General features: G+C 48.0%; 1 protein-coding gene across 5 annotated transcripts in view; it reads left to right on the top strand.

The window, feature by feature from the left end:
- Positions 1–19,430, top strand: part of LOC112231497 (electrogenic sodium bicarbonate cotransporter 4-like) — a 37,462-nt gene that overhangs the window by 5,212 nt on the left and 12,820 nt on the right. The window contains exons 3-21 of one of the 5 annotated variants that reach the window (XM_042311562.1): positions 3–239; positions 3,205–3,334; positions 3,588–3,748; positions 3,990–4,145; positions 4,449–4,574; positions 7,083–7,138; positions 11,856–12,013; positions 12,092–12,179; positions 12,426–12,580; positions 12,748–12,879; positions 13,052–13,226; positions 13,315–13,448; positions 13,551–13,731; positions 13,808–13,898; positions 15,597–15,655; positions 16,341–16,532; positions 16,741–16,854; positions 17,179–17,292; positions 17,571–17,732. In XM_042311562.1, the coding sequence (XP_042167496.1) occupies positions 3–239; positions 3,205–3,334; positions 3,588–3,748; positions 3,990–4,145; positions 4,449–4,574; positions 7,083–7,138; positions 11,856–12,013; positions 12,092–12,179; positions 12,426–12,580; positions 12,748–12,879; positions 13,052–13,226; positions 13,315–13,448; positions 13,551–13,731; positions 13,808–13,898; positions 15,597–15,655; positions 16,341–16,532; positions 16,741–16,854; positions 17,179–17,292; positions 17,571–17,732 (2,621 nt within the window). Of the gene's footprint in view, positions 1–2; positions 240–985; positions 1,605–3,204; positions 3,335–3,587; positions 3,749–3,989; positions 4,146–4,448; positions 4,575–7,082; positions 7,139–11,855; positions 12,014–12,091; positions 12,180–12,425; positions 12,581–12,747; positions 12,880–13,051; positions 13,227–13,314; positions 13,449–13,550; positions 13,732–13,807; positions 13,899–15,596; positions 15,656–16,340; positions 16,533–16,740; positions 16,855–17,178; positions 17,293–17,570; positions 17,733–19,430 lie in introns of those variants that run through there. The other 4 variants (XM_042311565.1, XM_042311563.1, XM_042311564.1 and 1 more) reach the window with 4 other exon arrangements.

Raw genomic sequence — 19,430 nt, 5'->3', positions numbered from 1 at the left:
AGAACCCCAGCCAGTGTATATTGGTGTTCCGGTAACACACGGTTACAGCAAACGGAGACGCCGTAAACACCGTTCCCAGCGCGAACAAGAGAAACACCACACACACCGCGGCCAACACGCACACCATGAACACACACGTCACGAACACATACACCATGACAATCACCATGACTACCAGGAACACTACAAAGAGGAGGAGGAGCAGGAACAACATGACATATTTGACCCTGACTCCACAGGTGGGCACTCACACGCACGCGCACGCACACACACACAGACTTACACGTGCACTTTAAGTAGTACACACATGTGAGAAGTATATGACCTGCCACAGTTGTTGCTGTCTTGAGGAATGATCCCCTGTCATTTCCAGGCGTGCTTATAACTAGCAGCAGGGTTTGTGTGTGTGTGTGTGTATGCACGTGTGTGTACGTGTAATGAATGTGTCAAAGCGTGGTTCCTGTTCCCGTGGAGACCAGCGTCTTGAAGCTGGTAAGCTGATTAGAGCTGAGGAACTCAAACCCTGGTATACCACTGGTCCTCTGTGTGTGTGTGTGTGTGTGTGTGTGTGTGTGTGTGTGTGTGTGTGTGTGTGTGTGTGTGTGTGTGTGTGTGTGTGTGTGTGTGTGTGTGTGTGTGTGTGTGCGTATGTGATCAAGGGGTCCACTGCCCCAGTTCCACAGGAGAAATATGTCACGTCATTTTACTCATCAGAGTATAGATCCCCGGATGGACGGAGGCAAGGAGAAGAACCCGGACACAAAAGGGGAAGGAAGGGGCGTGCAGCCAAAAGTGGAGTGGAGTTGATGTAGGTGTTGTGTGCGCAGGTGCATGTGTGTGTCCATGCATGTGTGTGTGTGTGTGTGTCAGGGGGTGGAGAGTGCTTCAGGGTGCTGTGGGGTGTGTTGGCCTCTTAAGCCTCTGGCCCTTCGCTGCTCTGGAGATTTCAGTGGATTTCTGCTTCAGATTAAAGCAGACCAAAACAACTCCACAGGAAAACAATTCCGGAGCTGGACGGAACACACAGAACAGTGTTCAGCCCTTTGGACCGCTGGGTTTCTGACTGACGACACACCATCCCACACACGGCAGAACACGGCTCACTAAACAACGAAGGCCTATTGGATAGCGAAAGGTGTTGAGGCAGAGTTGGCGCAAAGAGAAGAGCGTAAAGCTATAAGAAGAGGACGACAACGGAGCAAGGCGTTGCGAAGGGGAACGGGAGGGAGCAGGAAAGTTGTGGAGAGGAAGGAAAGAAGGAGTGTGTCCACTCTTCTCCTGGTTGTCCTGTCAGTGGAGGTCTAGCCTTGACTCCGGTATCTCTAGTTTTCTCCAGAACAAGCCAATTGTCAGACGGGAATACGGTGTCAGTGTCTCGTCTCGTAGGTTGCTACCTCTCTGGGCTGGACGGACATTGACAGCAGCCTCCTGTAGTGTCTTGACCAATCAGCTGGTTGGGGATATCTCTCTCTCTGAGCTGCTGGGAGTACAGGTGTATACCGAAAGTCTCTGGTTGTGGTTCCAGTGGTTAGTCATGGAGGACTCTGGTTCCTCCATCACCTCCAGCATGGCCTCTCGCTGGACACTGCCTGGCTCACACACAGGTAAACAAACAAAAATAGGAAGAGAGGAGGGGAGGAGGTACAGAGAACAGGAGGAGAATGGAGGGGAGGAGGTACAGAGAACAGGAAGAGAATGGAGGGGACAGCTCGATCTTAATATTTATTTGCTTTCTTATTGTAACAATGTTGTTTGTGTCATTGCTGTGTAGTAAGACTTGGTTGAGTCTTGGTTCTTATTTGGGTGTATTTCAGGGGTGACTTGTCAGGTGTATGGTCACCGTCGACCATGTTGGAACTGATTTCAATGAATGACGTTGAAAGACGACCTGCACGTAATAGATGTCCGTTGCTGTCACATGGGCGTCGTCGCTGTCACATGGGCGTCATCGCTGTCACATGGGCGTCGTCACTGTCACATGGGCGTGGCATTGGGAATGTCCTATTGAGGCCTGCGTTTCTCAACCTCTAGTCTTTGGACCGGCACCGGTCCCCGGGATGTTACTGAGCGGTCCCTTCGGGTAGACTGAACATAGATTAGTTCTCGCGTGATAGTTTGAATCTAAGGTGAAGAACCATAGCACGGTGTCTGTTTTGTCTTTGACTGGAGTCTGAGGTCAAGAGCAAGCCACTCGCCTCAGTGCTCTCCGAAGGACCAGTCTTTCTCTGTCTGCCCTCTCTCTCTTTCTCTGATTCACTCTGGGTTTTTTTCCTCTCACTCCCTTCTCTCTGAACTACATTTGATTTTCACTTTGTTCTGAAATATGGGCCTCGAGGTCTGCATGTCTGTCCTCACCCACTGGGCATGGACGTCAATTCAACATCTATTCCACATTGGCTCCATGTCATTTTATTGAAATGACATGGAAACAACGCTGAGTCAAGCGGGCAGTAATCTCTTAGGAACAGGACCTTTCCATGTGTTCACGCTGGCTAACTCTTGACCCGTGCTGGGCAGTGCTCTTAGGCACTGTGCTGCTTAGCTTAGCTACCCAGTGACGAGAGGAAGGTTATTCATTGGCTGTTACTCATGTACTGTATAGAGGGGTGCAGGGGGTATTTACCCACATTGACTGGGACTCTGTGACTCTGTGACTGACGGGGGGGGTTAAAGATTAGAGGTGTTGTTTTAGGTTAAGGGTTGAAGGGAACTCACACAGGATCAAAGTAAGCTACATTAGGACACCCAGGAGCGGAGCAACACACGCAAACCCCCCCCACACACACACACACACACACATACACACACAGTGGTGTGATGGCAGTGTGATTAGAGCCCTGGGGCTAGGAGCATGTTAATGAACTTTGATCCACCGCCAGGAGATTCTGAGAGTCCCGGGTTGGTCGTACTACAGTTTTTCCAGTCCTATTCAGTTACAGTTGCAGGCTGAACATTTCAAAAGGGTTCCTAATAGTTCCAAATTAGCAAAGAAATGAACACACGCATTCTTTTAAGACTTCTGATAACCTGATGCCCTAGTTTAGTACACGTTCAGTACTGTCAATCAGCCGTACATCCTAGTGGAATATCTTATCCAGTTCTCACACACACTGTTAGCAAATGTGTTTGATGCCCAGATACGTACGTGTTTTAATTCTATTTCTGCAGCTTGATATTTCCTCTCTCGTGAACTCCCTTTCCCAGTGTCCCCGGCGGCGGAGAGGCTGCGCTACATCCTGGGTGAAGATGACGACATGCCGACGCCCACTCTGTTTACGGAGATGGACACGCTGCAACACGATGGAGACGAGATGGAGTGGAAAGAGTCTGCTAGGTACACACACACACACACACCTCAACCATTTGTGTGTGTCCACCCTGGAGTGTGTGCCCTCATTAGTTTGAGATTGTAGGGGGCTTTAGTTGGGATTTAGGGGGAGGTGTTGGTAGGGAACCTGTAGATAGTTTCATTAGAAGAGTGTTAGCAGCAAAGCCCTACGGTAGTGTCACGGAGCTGGGGTCGGTCCACCCTGCCTTAATAACCAGACATCGAAAGGCTTCATGGGGCTTCTCTCCTTCCTCTCCAGGTGGGTGAAGTTTGAGGAGAAGGTGGAGGAGGGAGGAGAGAGGTGGAGTAAGCCCCATGTGTCCACCCTGACCCTCCACAGTCTGTTTGAGCTGAGGACCTGCATCCAGACTGGCAGTGTACTGCTGGATCTGGAGGGATACTCCCTGCCACAGATAGTGGGTGAGTGTGTATGTGTGACCCAGACCATGGCCCATTCCCAAATCAAGCCCTAGTCGTCCCTATGCCCTGTGCACTTCTGGAGACTCAAACGATTTTTATAGGTGTAAGCAATATGGTTCAAATCCATCTTGCCCTCTGATTGGCCGGTTGGAAGTGCATAAGGAAGTGGACAGGGGCTATGGGTCGACTTGGGATTGAGCACAACTGACTCTTGAACTCTCACCCTGACCTCTGACCCCAGATGACATCGTGGACCGCCAGGTGGCAGACGGTCTGATTGGTCCAGAACTGAGGGAGAAGGTCAGCTTTGTGTTGCTACGGAAACATCGCCACCAGCATAAGAAACCCATCCACCTCTCGCTAGCCGACATGGGCAAATCAAACAATTCCCCCACCAGTGAGTGTGTGTGTGTGTGTGTGTGTGTGTGTGTGTGTGCTGTGTTGTGTTCTCTTGTTGATTTTCATCTCTGTCGTAGTATCATGCTGATTTGACTCATACAGCAATAACATTTTCTCTCTCCTCTTTTCACAAACTGCCTCACCGTCTCTCCTCTGTTTACTCTCTTCTCATTCTCCTCCACCCTTTTCTCCTCTTCTCTCTCTCTTTCTCTCTCTCTCTCCCCCCTCCTGTGTCTCCACCCCTTTTTCTCTCTCTCCCTCTCCTCCCTCCCTCTGTCTCTCTCTCTCACTCTCTCTTTAGGCCGTAGTCCCCAGTCTGTTCATAATGTCAGTCGTAGTAACGTCAGTCGCTTTCCTAGTTCAGCCTCTGGCCTCCATCACTCCACAGAGGACTTACGAGCCAAGTCAGGCAGCCTTGGTCGCCTGCGTGAGTCTACACGCACGCACATACTCAAGCGCACAGACACATAGACACGCTCGCACGCTTGCGCGTGTACGGACACCCTCAAGTGCACAGGCACACACACACACACTCAACGCATAGACACACGTGTATACATGCAAACTAATATTCTTTCACCCTCTTTCCTGTCTCTGGCGGCTAACCTCATAGAGACGTGTGTTTGTAATTCACATATCTAACCTCATAGAGACGTGTGTTTGTAATTCACATATCTAACCTCATAGAGATGTGTGTTTGTAATTCACATATCTAACCTCATAGAGATGTGTGTTTGTAATTCACATATCTAACCTCATAGAGATGTGTGTTTGTAATTCACATATCTAACCTCATAGAGATGTGTGTTTGTAATTCACATATCTAACCTCATAGAGATGTGTGTTTGTAATTCACATATCTAACCTCATAGAGATGTGTGTTTGTAATTCACATATCTAACCTCATAGAGATGTGTGTTTGTAATTCACATATCTAACCTCATAGAGATGTGTGTTTGTAACCATATCTAACCTCATAGAGATGTGTGTTTGTAATTCACATATCTAACCTCATAGATGTGTGTTTGTAATTCACATATCTAACCTCATAGAGATGTGTGTGTTTAATTAATAACCTCATATCTAACCATATCTAACCTCATAGAGACGTGTGTTTGTAATTCACATATCTAACCTCATAGAGATGTGTGTTTGTAATTCACATATCTAACCTCATAGAGATGTGTGTTTGTAATTCACATATCTAACCTCATAACCTCATAGAGACGTGTGTTTGTAATTCACATATCTAACCTCATAGAGATGTGTGTTTGTAATTCACATATCTAACCTCATAGAGACGTGTGTTTGTAATTCACATATCTAACCTCATAGAGATGTGTGTTTGTAATTCACATATCTAACCTCATAACCTCATAGAGATGTGTGTTTGTAATTCACATATCTAACCTCATAACCTCATAGAGATGTGTGTTTGTAATTCACATATCTAACCTCATAACCTCATAGAGATGTGTGTTTGTAATTCACATATCTAACCTCATAGAGATGTGTGTTTGTAATTCACATATCTAACCTCATAACCTCATAGAGACGTGTGTTTGTAATTCACATATCTAACCTCATAGAGACGTGTGTTTGTAATTCACATATCTAACCTCATAACCTCATAGAGATGTGTGTTTGTAATTCACATATCTAACCTCATAACCTCATAGAGATGTGTGTTTGTAATTCACATATCTAACCTCATAACCTCATAGAGACGTGTGTTTGTAATTCACATATCTAACCTCATAGAGATGTGTGTTTGTAATTCACATATCTAACCTCATAGAGACGTGTGTTTGTAATTCACATATCTAACCTCATAGAGACGTGTGTTTGTAATTCACATATCTAACCTCATAACCTCATAGAGACGTGTGTTTGTAATTCACATATCTAACCTCATAACCTCATAGAGATGTGTGTTTGTAATTCACATATCTAACCTCATAACCTCATAGAGATGTGTGTTTGTAATTCACATATCTAACCTCATAGAGACGTGTGTTTGTAATTCACATATCTAACCTCATAGAGATGTGTGTTTGTAATTCACATATCTAACCTCATAGAGACGTGTGTTTGTAATTCACATATCTAACCTCGTAACCTCATAGAGACGTGTGTTTGTAATTCACATATCTAACCTCATAACCTCATAGAGACGTGTGTTTGTAATTCACATATCTAACCTCATAGAGATGTGTGTTTGTAATTCACATATCTAACCTCATAACCTCATAGAGACGTGTGTTTGTAATTCACATATCTAACCTCATAGAGATGTGTGTTTGTAATTCACATATCTAACCTCATAACCTCATAGAGACGTGTGTTTGTAATTCACATATCTAACCTCGTAACCTCATAGAGAAGTGTGTGTGATTTCAGTGTGCAAGTTTTTGGTCACACTGTATTTTGGAGAGCTCCTAATACACAGTAGTCTCTTGAGCCAGACAGCTTACTAAATACACAGTGGGTCCATTTTTGTGTATGTTCCAGTTCTTTCTCTGCTAATTAATTTGTCCCTAAATCATAAATCAGCTTTTGGGGGGAATGATCCATTAGATGTAATCGGCCGTTGAAACAATCAGGCGAGCTCTGCTCACACCCCCCCAAGCCATCTACAGTGCCACAGAAAGATGCATTCACACTATACCTATAGCTGGTATTTGCCTATAAAGATGGGTTGGAGACTACTGCTGCAACTTCCAAAATGAAAAATGACACTACACAAACTCTCGACCCGTGAATACGCTGAGGAGACGTGCTAACTTCACGTCTAGTTAACTCAGACTGCCACCCACCGAAGTCATTCATTGGTGTCAATAGGGGAATCGTGTGAGCATATTATTGTGCATGCGAGTTTGTGTGGAGTGCAATAGAAAGTGGTGTGTGTCTACTTGTTTTTCATATGATGTTTCAGATCCCGCGCAAAGCCGAAGCATGAACGACATTTCAGACAAGCCAAGCACAGACCAGGTAACGCCAAAGATCATTGTTCTGTGTGTGTGTGTGTGTGTGTGTTGTGTGTGTGTGTGTGTGTGTGTGTGTGTGAATGATGATGGAAAAGTTATTACATTGCATAACCCTAAGCTCCTGTTGTTCGTCTCGGCTTAATTGTTTGGGTGCGTCCACCCGTCAAAAATGAGAGGGAGAGAGGGAGAGAGGGAGAGAGGGAGAGAGGGAGAGAGGGAGAGAGAGAGAGAGAGAGAGAGAGAGAGAGAGAGAGAGAGAGAGAGAGAGAGAGAGGGAGAGGGAGAGAGGGAGAGAGGGAGAGAGGGAGAGCAGGAGAGAGGGAGAGAGGGAGAGAGGGAGAGGGAGAGAGCAGGAGAGAGGGAGAGAGGGAGAGAGGGAGAGAGGGAGAGCAGGATAAAGAATAGTACTGTTCTCATGGGAGTCACTTGCCTTTCCTTTCGACGTGGGCCAAAGGACAGATTTGGGTATTATTGTTTAGCTGTGGATGGAGATGGTGTGTGTGTGTGTGAGGGGGACGCTGAGTATGTGTAGGGGGTCAATGCCCACCCTGACAGAGTTCGGGGGACTTCAAAGCCACACACATACAGTACACCATCTGAGTCCACTTGAATGATTTACTCCCTCATACAGTGGCTTGATAACCAGTATTGGGGGAGTAACAGATTACCAAAAAAAAACGGTCAATGTGATCCGTTACGTTACAAATATTGTAATCGGATTATAAATACTTTTGAGGATTACTTTTACATTCCCAAAGGATGTTTGAGCGGGAAGAACATCTTCGCCACCTTTTCTGTTTTCTCAATGACATTCAAGATCAGCATTGAAAGAAAGTGCAAGTTTAAGTTTGCCACCAACCTCCTGTGTATTGTAGATGTGTTGTAGTAGTGGGTAATCATGTGTAATGTTTAAAACCAGCAGCCCAGCAACTGTATGTAAATGTCTTTAATATTACTGGACCACAGGAAGAGTAGCAGCTTCTGGGGATCCATAATAAAATACAAACACAAATGACCCACCCCATGAGAACCCGAAATATAAGCTTGTTTTTCTCCAATGTTTGTAAACATTGCCAATCCCATTGCTGGGATTTTTGACCAAAACAGAGGCGGGGTGCCGGCTTTGTTATTGATGGAACTGTGGAGCTGCAAATGATCTAGATATCAAGTGTCACCAACAAAAAGGTAAACAACAGGCCGATAGCAAATGCAGCATATGTCATCCATTTTTCATATGTAAATATAACTTTTCAGTAGTGCTCAAAGCATGCAATTCCATGAGCGCAGCATTTATTTTTCAACTGAAATCAATGATCCCAATCAGTCCTCCATGACAACACAATCATAAACAACAGAGTAGGGCTGGCTAATAAGTCCTTAGTTTTGGTGTTAGCCTTCAAGTAAAACAATATGGCTAATCTATACTTCCAAGTCATATTCTTGAAGATCAAGGTGTATTAAATGGAATGACTGGAATTCTGACAGACTTTGGATTTTAATATAACGATATAACCCAATCGTATTATTATCTTTAGTGGAAAGCAATGGGTTACACGAAGCCTACAAAACCAACCTATAAAGGAAAATGCAATATCCATTCATGGCAAGTTAGGTGAACTGATTTATCCAGGGAATAGATTGGTTGTCACGCCCTGACCATAGAGAGCCCTTGTTTCTCTACGGTGTAGTAGGTCAGGGCGTGACTGGGGGTATTCTAGTTTATTATTTCTATGTGGTGTTCTAGTTTATTTTTCTATGTTGGTGATTTGTATGATTCCCAATTAGAGGCAGCTGGTAATCGTTGTCTCTAATTGGGGATCATGTTTAGATAGCACTTTTCCCACCTGTGTTTGTGGGATATTGTTTGGTGCATGTGCACCACGTAGTCACGTTTCGTTGTCAGTTTATTGATTTATTTGTTTTGTTCTTGCTAAGTTTCACTTTATAATAAATATGTGGAACTCAACATCCGCTGCGCCTTGCTCCGTCTCTCCTCACCTACGTGACATTGGTAATATTAATTTCTGTCTTCTAATGCATCTTAACGGGAAAGTAATCTAAAAGTAACTGAAAACAATTCAAAGGTTACATTACTGATTACAACTGAACTATACTGAACAAAAATATAAACGCAACATGCAACAATTTGATCAATTTTTACTATGAGTTAAAACTATGAGATTTACTATGAGTTACAGTTCATATAAGGAAATCAGTCAACTGAAATAAATTCATTAGGCCCTGATCTATGGATTTCACATGACTGGGCAGGGGCACAGCCATGGTTGGGACTTGGAGAGCATAGGCCCACCCACTTGGGAGCCAGGCCCATCCACTGGGGAGCCAGGTCTAGCTAATCAGAATGAGTTTTTCCCCACAAAAGGGCTTTATTACAAACAGTCCTCAGTTTCATCAGCTGTCCGGGTGGCTGGTCTCAGACGATCCAGCAGGTGAAGAAGCCGGATGTGGATATTCTGGGCTGGCATGGAAACATAAGGTCTGCGGTTGTGAGGCCGGTTGTACATACTGCCAAATTCTCTAAAACAACATTGGAGATGGCTTATGGTAGAGAAATTAACATTCTGGCAACAGCTCTGGTAGACTTGCCAATTGCAGTCAGCATGCCAATTGCACGCTCTCTCAACTTGAGACATCTGTGGCATTGTGTTGTGTGACAAAACTGCACATTTTAGAGAGGCCTTTTATTGTCCCCAGCACAAGGTGCACCTGTGTGATGATCATGCTGTTTAATCAGATTATTGATATGACACACTTGTCTAGTGGATGGATTATCTTGGCAAAGGAAAAATGCTCACTATCACTACTAGGGATGTAAACGAATTTGCCCACACAATTTGAGAGAAATAAGCTTTTTGTGAGTATGTACAATTAATGGGATCTTTTATTTCAGCTCATGGAACATGGGACCAGCACTTTACATGTTGCATTTTACATTTTTGTTCAGTATAGTAACTGTAACAGATTACATTTAGAAAGTAACTTAACTAGCCCCGTTAACTTTGAACTGCCTGCCAAACACACACACAAACACACATCCATGTCCTCATATTCAAACTTCTGTACATGTAGGAGCTTTGACAGCCCGGCTTTAACCAGCACCTGACTAGGTCACAGAGAGAGAAAGGGGGAGGTATTCCTTGAAGTAGACTGTTATACTGAATAGGGGTATTGTTGACGTCATGTTCGAGGCAGTAAATTACGACCAGAGAACACTCTTAGCAAGAAGGATTCCAAAAGGGTTCTTCGGCAATCACTTTAACCCTTTGAATAACCCTTTTTGGGTTCCATGTAGAACCCTCTGTGAAAAGGGTTCCATCCAAAGGGGTTCTACCTGTAACCCAAAATGGTTATTCAAAGGGTTCTCAAGTGGGGACAGCTGAAGAAGCCTTTTAGGCACTAGATAGAACCTTCTTTTCTAAACGTTTGTAGGTCACAGAGACCGAGAGATGGGGAGGGAGAGACGTAGAGAGAGGGGTTAGAGGTGGGGAGAGAGGTATAGCAAGAGAGAGCGAGGGGGTAGATAGAGGGGATAGAGGTAGAGAGAGGGGGGAGAGAGATATAGAGAGAGGCAAGATAGTGAGTTGACTCTGAAAGTTACACTAAAAGATTGGCAGGTGATTTTGACCTAAGCACCAACCACTCCACTTCCACGTGCTACTGGGAGGTAGGAGCGAGGCACGTTTACCGCATTGAGAGTTGAGCTTTGTGTGATTTTTGTATCAGTAAAGTATGCAGCAGTATTGATTGGCCAATGGTGTGTGTGTGTGTGTGTGTGTGTGTGTGTGTGTGTGGCAATATTGAGCTACAGTACCGTGTGTGTGTGCCTCGTGTCCTTTGCAGTGAGTGATCAGCTATCGATTAGATATCAACACTGACATAATAATGACAACTTCAGCCACTCTGCCGTATGACAATACAGTAGAGTAAAACATGCCTTTACATTTTAAATGCTGTTCCTACGTGCTTTATTCGTGCACTATAATAGACATTATTTTGGCTACAAATAGCCTTCATTGGGTTATTGAAATGCCCCATAATTCAATTCGCAATGATTGTTCATCCGCTAAGAAAAGTCTGCCAAAACTTAAAACAGACATCAACATGAAGAAGTCAACATACAAGTGTAAATAAAAACAAACGTGAATAAGTTATGAATTGTGCTACTAACGCACATGACGACACAAACACGTCTCGTAAATGTTTTTGTTTGGTTAGCTTTTGGAAACGTTGGCTAGCGCATTCCAACTTTCCCTGACATCACACTTGTAGTTTTTGATTTACCTGATATCATCGGATGGCATTCGATGTCAGCAGATGCCTTCTCTTCTAGCCAAGATATGAAATGCAATCATAATTGACTGTAGGGCATATAAACACAATAGATACCGGTGGTTCCGTGATGACTGAAAACACAACCGTGGGACGAACGAGTGACACATTTCCGGGCAAGGGCGGTCCATTTTAAAATGAATGAATTCTTCCTTTGCCCTGCAAGTGTCAACTCATCATAAGTCATGATACGTCATCAGAAGTGTCCACTTAATTTGAGACCTGAGGGGAGAGCGTGTGTCTTTTACGTGTTTGGAATGCAGCCCTGATTTCTCTTTGGTCTCTAAATACATCTCTCATGTTCCTCTGCCACCTCTCTCTCCATTTGCTGTCTCTCTCTTTCTTGACCATCCTGCTTCCTACCCCCCTAGATGAAAAACAAGTTCATGAAGAAGATACCTCGTGATGCAGAGGCGTCCAATGTTCTGATTGGAGAAGTGGACTTCCTGGATAAACCATTTGTAGCTTTCGTACGTCTGGCCCAGGCTACCACACTGGGAGGCCTGACCGAGGTCCCCGTACCTACCAGGTGTGTGTGTGTGTGTGTGTGTGTGTGTGTGTGTCTCCTGCTGCTCTACAGCTGTGTTAACCCCGTGTCTCCTGGCAGGTTTCTGTTTGTCTTGCTGGGTCCTCATGGCAAAGGCAAGTCCTACAACGAGATTGGCCGAGCTATCGCCACGCTCATGGTGGATGACGTAAGAATGAGCAAAAAACAAACAATGAGGGACAAACGTTTTTATTGATTGTTGTCATTTATAAAAATGTTTAACAAAATATAACCTCAAGATATTCAGTGGATATGTTACCTTACGCACTCAGTCAGTATGTTACAGACAGGGCTCTGCAGTTCAACTCTGTCCTCTTTATTTTACACACACACACACACACACACACACACCATCATGTGTCGTGTATAACAGTGTGCTCTGCTGTCCTGTCAGTTGTTCAGTGACGTTGCGTATAAAGCCCGGGACAGGGACGACCTGATCGCGGGGATTGATGAGTTTCTGGATGAGGTCATCGTTCTGCCCCCAGGGGAGTGGGACCCCAAAATACGCATTGAGCCCCCCAAGAAGGTCCCCTCTGCTGACATGAGGTATAAACTGTATGTATTTAGTGACTGACTGATCAATTGAAACATTGAATTAAGTTTTGTTAATTTGGATCCCTGTTAGATGTCGTATAAGCAGCAGCTATTCTTCCTGGGTTAGTATGTCTGTTAGTTAGTCCAAACTCAACACTGAACCTCCCCCTACCCAAAAGGAAGTCTGTGCTGAACCTGAATGAGCTAGGCCAGGTGAACGGGACCGGGACAGCTGGGGGGCCAGGAGGAGGAGAGGACGAGGAGATGCCCATCCCCCACGAACTGGGAGAGGAACTGCAATTCACTGGCAGGTATGGGAGTGCTGGGAGGTTTACTTTCCTATAATAGTATCTAAAGACCCCCAAAGCAACATGCAGGCACTCTGGCATCACAATTGTCATTTGAAACCAATAAAAAACATTTTAAGCAGGGGCCAATAGAACTAGCCGGGGGGGTGCTTACCTGTGTCTCTGTGTGTCCCAGGTTCTGTGGAGGCCTGTGGCTGGACATTAAGAGGAAGGTTCCGTGGATCCTTAGTGATTTCTCCCAGGGCTTTCACATCCAGTCCATCTCTGCTGTTCTGTTCATCTACCTGGGCTGCATCACCAACGCCATCACCTTCGGAGGCCTGCTGGGAGACGCCACTGACAACTACCAGGTACACACACACACACACACACACTTACACGCCAACATGCGTAAGTTAAACACCGGTCTCAACTCCTCCCCCTCTCTCCCTGTGGCAGGGTGTGATGGAGAGTTTCCTGGGTACAGCGTTAGCAGGTACAGTGTTCTGTCTGTTAGGAGGTCAGCCTCTCATCATTCTCAGTTCTACTGGACCCATCCTCATCTTCGAGAAACTGCTCTACGAGTTCTGCAAGTGAGCCACACATACACACACACACACAGGCTGTATCTGTCTGATCCTTCTTTTGTGCACTTAGTTTGTTTCTTCTGACGCTGGTGCGAATGTGTGTCCCAGGTCTAACACTATAGACTACATGGAGCTGCGTCTGTGGATTGGTCTCCACTCCTGTCTGCAGTGTCTGATCCTGGTCGCCACGGACGCCAGTTACATCATCAAATATATCACCCGCTTCACCGAGGAGGGCTTCTCCAGCCTCATCTCCTTCATCTTCATCTCGGACGCCATCAAGAAGATGGTGGGTGACACACACACACACACACACACACGCACTCACGAGGTGTCTTAACTGTTTTTGTAATGTGTTACTACAGGTGGGCTCCTTTAAGTACTACCCCATCAACCGTGTCTTCAAGCCCGACTACGTTACCACATACAGGTGTGAATGTATCGCACCTGACCAGGGTGAGCCTCTCCTCTCCCTCCTCTTCTTCTGCTGCTGTCTCTCCTCCTCATCTCATTCCTTCCTCTTCTCCCGTTCCTCCTCCGGCCACTCCTCCCGTTCCTCCTCCGGCCACTCCTCCCGTTCCTCCTCCGGCCACTCCTCCTGTTTCTCCTCCGTGTCCTCCTCCTGTTCCTCCTTCCTCCTGTTCCTCCTCCGGCCACTCCTCCTGTTTCTCCTCCTGTTCCTGTTCCTCCGGCCACTCCTCCTGTTCCTCCTCCGTGCCCTCCTCCTGTTCCTCCTCCGGCCCTCCTCCTGTTCCTCCTCCGGCCCTCCTCCCGTTCCTCCTCCGGCCACTCCTCCTGTTTCTCCTCCGGCCACTCCTCCTGTTTCTCCTCCGGCCACTCCTCCCGTTCTCCTCCGGCCACTCCTCCCGTTCCTCCTCCTGTTCCTCCTCCGGCCACTCCTCCTGTTCCTCCTCCGGCCACTCCTCCTGTTCCTCCTCCGGCCACTCCTCCTGTTCCTCCTCCGGCCACTCCTCCTGTTCCTCCTCCGGCCACTCCTCCTGTTCCTCCTCCGGCCACTCCTCCTGTTCCTCCTCCGGCCCTCCCTCCTCCGTGTCCTCCTCCGGCCACTCCTCCTGTTTCTCCTCCTGTTTCTCCTCCGTTCCTCCTCCGGCCACTCCTCCTGTTTCTCCTCCGTTCCTCCTCCGGCCACTCCTCCCGTTCCTCCTCCTGTTCCTCCTCCGGCCCTCCTGTTTCTCCTCCGTTCCTCCTCCGGCCACTCCTCCTGTTTCTCCTCCGGCCACTCCTCCTGTTTCTCCTCCGGCCACTCCTCCTGTTTCTCCTCCGGCCACTCCTCCTGTTTCTCCTCCGGCCACTCCTCCTGTTTCTCCTCCGTGTCCTCCTCCTGTTTCTCCTCCGGCCACTCCTCCCGTTCCTCCTCCGGCCACTCCTCCTGTTTCTCCTCCGGCCACTCCTCCTGTTCCTCCTCCGGCCACTCCTCCTGTTTCTCCTCCGGCCACTCCTCCTGTTTCTCCTCCGGCCACTCCTCCTGTTTCTCCTCCGGCCACTCCTCCCGTTCCTCCTCCGGCCACTCCTCCTGTTTCTCCTCCGTGTCCTCCTCCTCTCCTTCTTAATTGGGTGCTTCACTAGAACTGACACCAGTGAAGTGCAGTATTGCCATCTGCAGGGCAGTTTAGGGAGTTCACATCCCATTCTTCCTCGAGACGTATCCCCTCGTTTGGGGGATGTGTATACTATAATAATAATGCTTTGGGGAGGGTGCTTATATTTGTCTGTTACACACAAGTGTGTAATGAAAATATGTTGTTTTTTTGTTGCATATTCCAACTCCCCCTGAGACACCCGCAGGGAGTGAGGTCATGGCAAGGGTCTCCATTGTATAGAGCCCCTGGAGCACAGAAACAGATTTTTGTTCACCTTGTCGGCTCCGGTATTTGAACCAGCCACCTTTCGGTTACTGGCCCAACACTCTTACCTCAAGTCTACCTGCCATCCCCTTGTACTGTCTGTATTCGCCCTCTCAACTACTGTAACTGATGCGTGTGCTGTCTGTTTCTGCTTCTCTTTCTCTGGCTGCTATCTGAGTGAGTATACTGCTACATCATGCTACAAATCGGTCATGTTCCCATATAACTGGCGTCGTGTAATCTAGCTGGGGCACCTGACTTCTCTCTGTATCTCTCTCTCTCTCTGCAGCTGCCGCGATGGCTTTTAACGTTTCAGTTCCACTCGCGGACGATAATATGACTGATTTGGTAAGTGGCTCGGGAGCTAACGGGGACTCATTCACTCATCTGTTTCTCAGATGGTTGGGTCTATGGGGAACAGTCTGCCTGTGGCCAAAAAATAGACTGTAGGACGTAACATAGTCACAGGACTAGCAGCACTGTGCTGCCTGTCCACGTTCGTTTCTGCACTACTCTGTATTCTCTCTCTCTCTCTCTCTCTCTGTCTCTGTCTCTCTCTGTGTCTCTGTATTCTCTCTCTCTCTGTCTCTCTCTGTGTCTCTGTATTCTCTCTCTCTGTCTCTCTCTGTGTCTCTGTATTCTCTCTTTCTCTGTCTCTCTCTGTGTCTCTGTCTCTCTCTGTGTCTCTGTGTCTCTCTCTCTGTGTCTCTCTCTGTGTCTCTGTATTCTCTCTCTCTGTGTCTGTGTCTCTCTGTGTCTCTCTCTCTGTGTCTCTGTGTCTCTCTCTCTGTTCTGTGTCTCTCTGTCTGTCTGTGTCTCTCTGTCTCTCTGTGTCTCTGTATTCTCTCTCTCTCTGTGTCTGTGTCTCTCTCTGTATTCTCTCTCTCTCTGTCTCTCTGTGTCTCTCTCTGTGTCTCTGTATTCTCTCTCTCTCTCTCTCTCTCTCTCTCTCTCTGTGTCTGTGTCTCTGTATTCTCTCTCTGTGTCTCTGTATTCTGTCTCTCTGTGTCTCTCTGTGTCTCTGTGTGTGTAGTATAACATAACAGGTCTGGACTGGAGTCAGCTGAGTAAGAAGGAGTGTGTGAAGTATGGCGGCGCCCTGCTGGGGAACGCGTGTAAGTACGTCCCAGACCTGGCCCTCATATCTTTTATCCTGTTCTTCGGCACCTACTCCATGACCGTCTCCCTCAAGAAGTTCAAGACTAGCCGCTACTTCCCCACCAAGGTGAGAGACACTCTGGGGCATAGAATGTGAGACATTTGATGCAGGGGATCTTTGTTTGGTGTTTATTACATATTGCGTGATGGGTAGGTCACGTAAACTCAACCTCTTCCCTTGACGGTCAACTCTCCCCACTTTACCCCCCTCCCACGATCGTCCCCCACCCTGTCCTTTCCTGTCCACGTCCATCCTCTTCCTGCCTGTGCTCCAGTGCCGTTCCTTGGTTGGTGATTTCTCCATCATCATCTCCATCCTGGTGTTCTGTGGGATAGACTACCTGTTAGGCCTGGATACGCCCAAACTGCACGTGCCCACGGAAGTCAAGGTTCCTCTCCTCCCCTCATCTTTTGCTCTGTCACTCCCTCTCTTCTGCTCGTTCTCTCCTTCTCGATCTCTTCCTTCTTCCTGAAATCATTCGGGGATAAAAAGTTTGAAATGAATGATTTTGAGACATTAACATACTGACACTCACACTTCTCTTTTATTTTCATCCCTCTCTCCTGTCCGTGTATTTGTTTTGTACGTCTGTCTTTTTTCCTCCATCTCTTCCGCCCCTCTTTTTGTCTGTCTGCTTGTTTATCTGTGTGTGTGTGTGTGTGTGTGTGTGTGTGTGTGTGTGTGTGTGTGTTTGTTGTGTGGGTGGGCCTAGCTGAGGAAACTGATCAGTGATTTCTCCATCTTCATGTCAATCATGACGTTTGTGGGTCTGGATATGCTTGTAGGGCTGGACACGCCCAAACTAATTGTACCCACAGAGTTTCAGGTATTTCTGACCCTTAACCCAACGTGTCTGTATGAGTTGCATGCATTTTCAGTGTGATTCAATATGTTTGATTTTGGCCTAAGTGTATGAGTTGCATGTGTCTTTTTGTTGGATTTAGTGATGCATGTAAACTGCATGATGTGTGTGTGTGTGTGTGTGTGTGTGTGTGTGTGTGTGTGTCTTCAGCACCATACAGGACTCACTTGAAAAAAAGACCTGGGCCTCAAAGTAACTCCCTGTGTGAATAAAGGCTACATAAATATGTGTGTGTGTTGTAGCCGACGCGTCCAGACCGTGGCTGGGTGGTGATGCCGTTTGGTAAGAACCCGTGGTGGGTGTATGTGGCCAGCGCCGTCCCTGCTCTCCTGGTCACCATCCTCATCTTCATGGACCAACAGATCAGCGCTGTCATCGTCAACCGCAAAGAGAATAAACTCAAGGTACAGTGTGGCCGCAATGACAACACAACACAACTGCAACCATGAACACACTTACTTACTTAGGCTTGTCGCTCCCAAGGGAGCGTAGCCCGTCGGCGAATCCTCTCCATCACACTCTGTTCGTGGCTGTTTTCTCCCCCCAAAAATAGGAACATAAATATAAATGCAACATAAACACGGCCATTCAATAACCATGAAATACAACCATGAACACAACAGCAACACAATAACTCTTGAATGCTACCTGCCCCCTCCCTTTCTCTCCGCTCCCCATCCCCCTCCTTCTCTCTTCCGCTTCTTCTCCCTCCCTCCCTCTCTCTCCCCTACCTCTCTCTCTCCCCTCCTCCTCCTCATTCTCCCTCCCCTCCTTCCCCTCCTTCTCCCTCCCCTCCTTCTCCTTTCCCTCTTTATCCCTCCCGTCCTTCTCCTCCTTATCCCTCCTGTCTTTCTCCCCTCCTTCTTCCTCCCACTCCTTCTCCTTCTTCTCACTCCCCTCCTTCTTCTCGCTCCCCCTCCTTCTCTCTCCGCTCCCCTCCTTCTCTCTCTCCGCTGCCCTCCTTCCCTCTCCTCCTTCGCCCTCCCCTCCTTCTCTCTCTGCTCTCCTCCTCCTCTCTCCGCTCCCCTCCTTCCCTCCGCTCCCTCCTCCTTCGCCCTCCCCTCCTTCTCTCTCCGCCGCCCTCCTTCTCTCTCCGCTCCCCCTCCTTCTCTCTCCCTCCCCCTCCTGCTCTCCTCTCTCTCCGCTCCCCTCCTCCTCTCTCCGCTCCCCTCCTCCTCTCTCTGCTCTCCTCCTTTCTCTGCTCCCCTCCTTCTCTCTCCGCTCCCCTCCTTCTCTCTCCCCCTCCTTCTTCGCTCCTCCTCCCTTCTCGCTCCTCCTCTCCTTCTCTCTCTGCTCTCCTCCTCTCTCCACTCCCCTCCTTCTCTCTCCGCTCCCTCCCCTCCTTCTCCCTCCCCTCCTTCTCTCTCTGCTCTCCTCCTCGCTCCTCCCCTCCTTCTCTCTCTGCTCTCCTCCTCTCTCCGCTCCCCTCCTCCTTTCTCCGCTCCCCTCCTTCTCTCTCTGCTCTCCTCCTCCTTCTCTCTCCGCTGCCCTCCTCCCCTCTCTCCCCCTGCTCTCCTTCTCTCTCCGCTCCCCCCTCCTTTCTCTCTCTGCCCTCCTCTCTCTCTCCTCCTTCGCCCTGCTCCCTCCTTCTCTCTCCGCTGCCCTCCTTCTCTCTCCCCCCTCCTTCTTCTTTCTCCTCCCTTCCTCGCTCCTCCCCTCCTTCTCTCTCTGCTCTCCTCCTCTCTCCGCTCCCCTCCTTCTCTCTCCGCTCCCCATTTCCCTCCCCTCCTTCTCTCTCCTCCTTCGCCCTCCACTCCTCTCTCTCTCCTCCCTTCCTCTCCTCCCTCCCCTCCTTCTCTCTCTGCTCTTCTCCTCTCTGCTCCCCTCCTTCTCTCTCCGCTCCCCTCCTTCCCTCTCCTCCTTCTCTCTCCCTTCGCCCTCCCTCCTTCTCTCTCCGCTCCCCTCCTTCTCTCTCCGCTCCCCTCCTTCTCTCTCTGCTCTCCTTCTCTCTCCTCCTTCGCCCTCCCCTCCTCTCTCTCCGCTCCCCTCCTTCTCTCGCCGTCCCCTCCTTCTCTCTCCGCTCCCCTCCTTCTCTCTCCGCTCCCCTCCTTCTCTCTCTCCGCTCCCCTCCCTTCTCTCTCCGCTCCCCTCCTTCTCTCTCG

This window comes from Oncorhynchus tshawytscha, linkage group LG33, assembly GCF_018296145.1.
Source record: "Oncorhynchus tshawytscha isolate Ot180627B linkage group LG33, Otsh_v2.0, whole genome shotgun sequence".
Lineage (NCBI taxonomy): Eukaryota > Metazoa > Chordata > Actinopteri > Salmoniformes > Salmonidae > Oncorhynchus > Oncorhynchus tshawytscha.
Note: the sequence above shows the minus strand (reverse complement) of the source record. Positions and strands in the feature narration are given on the sequence as shown.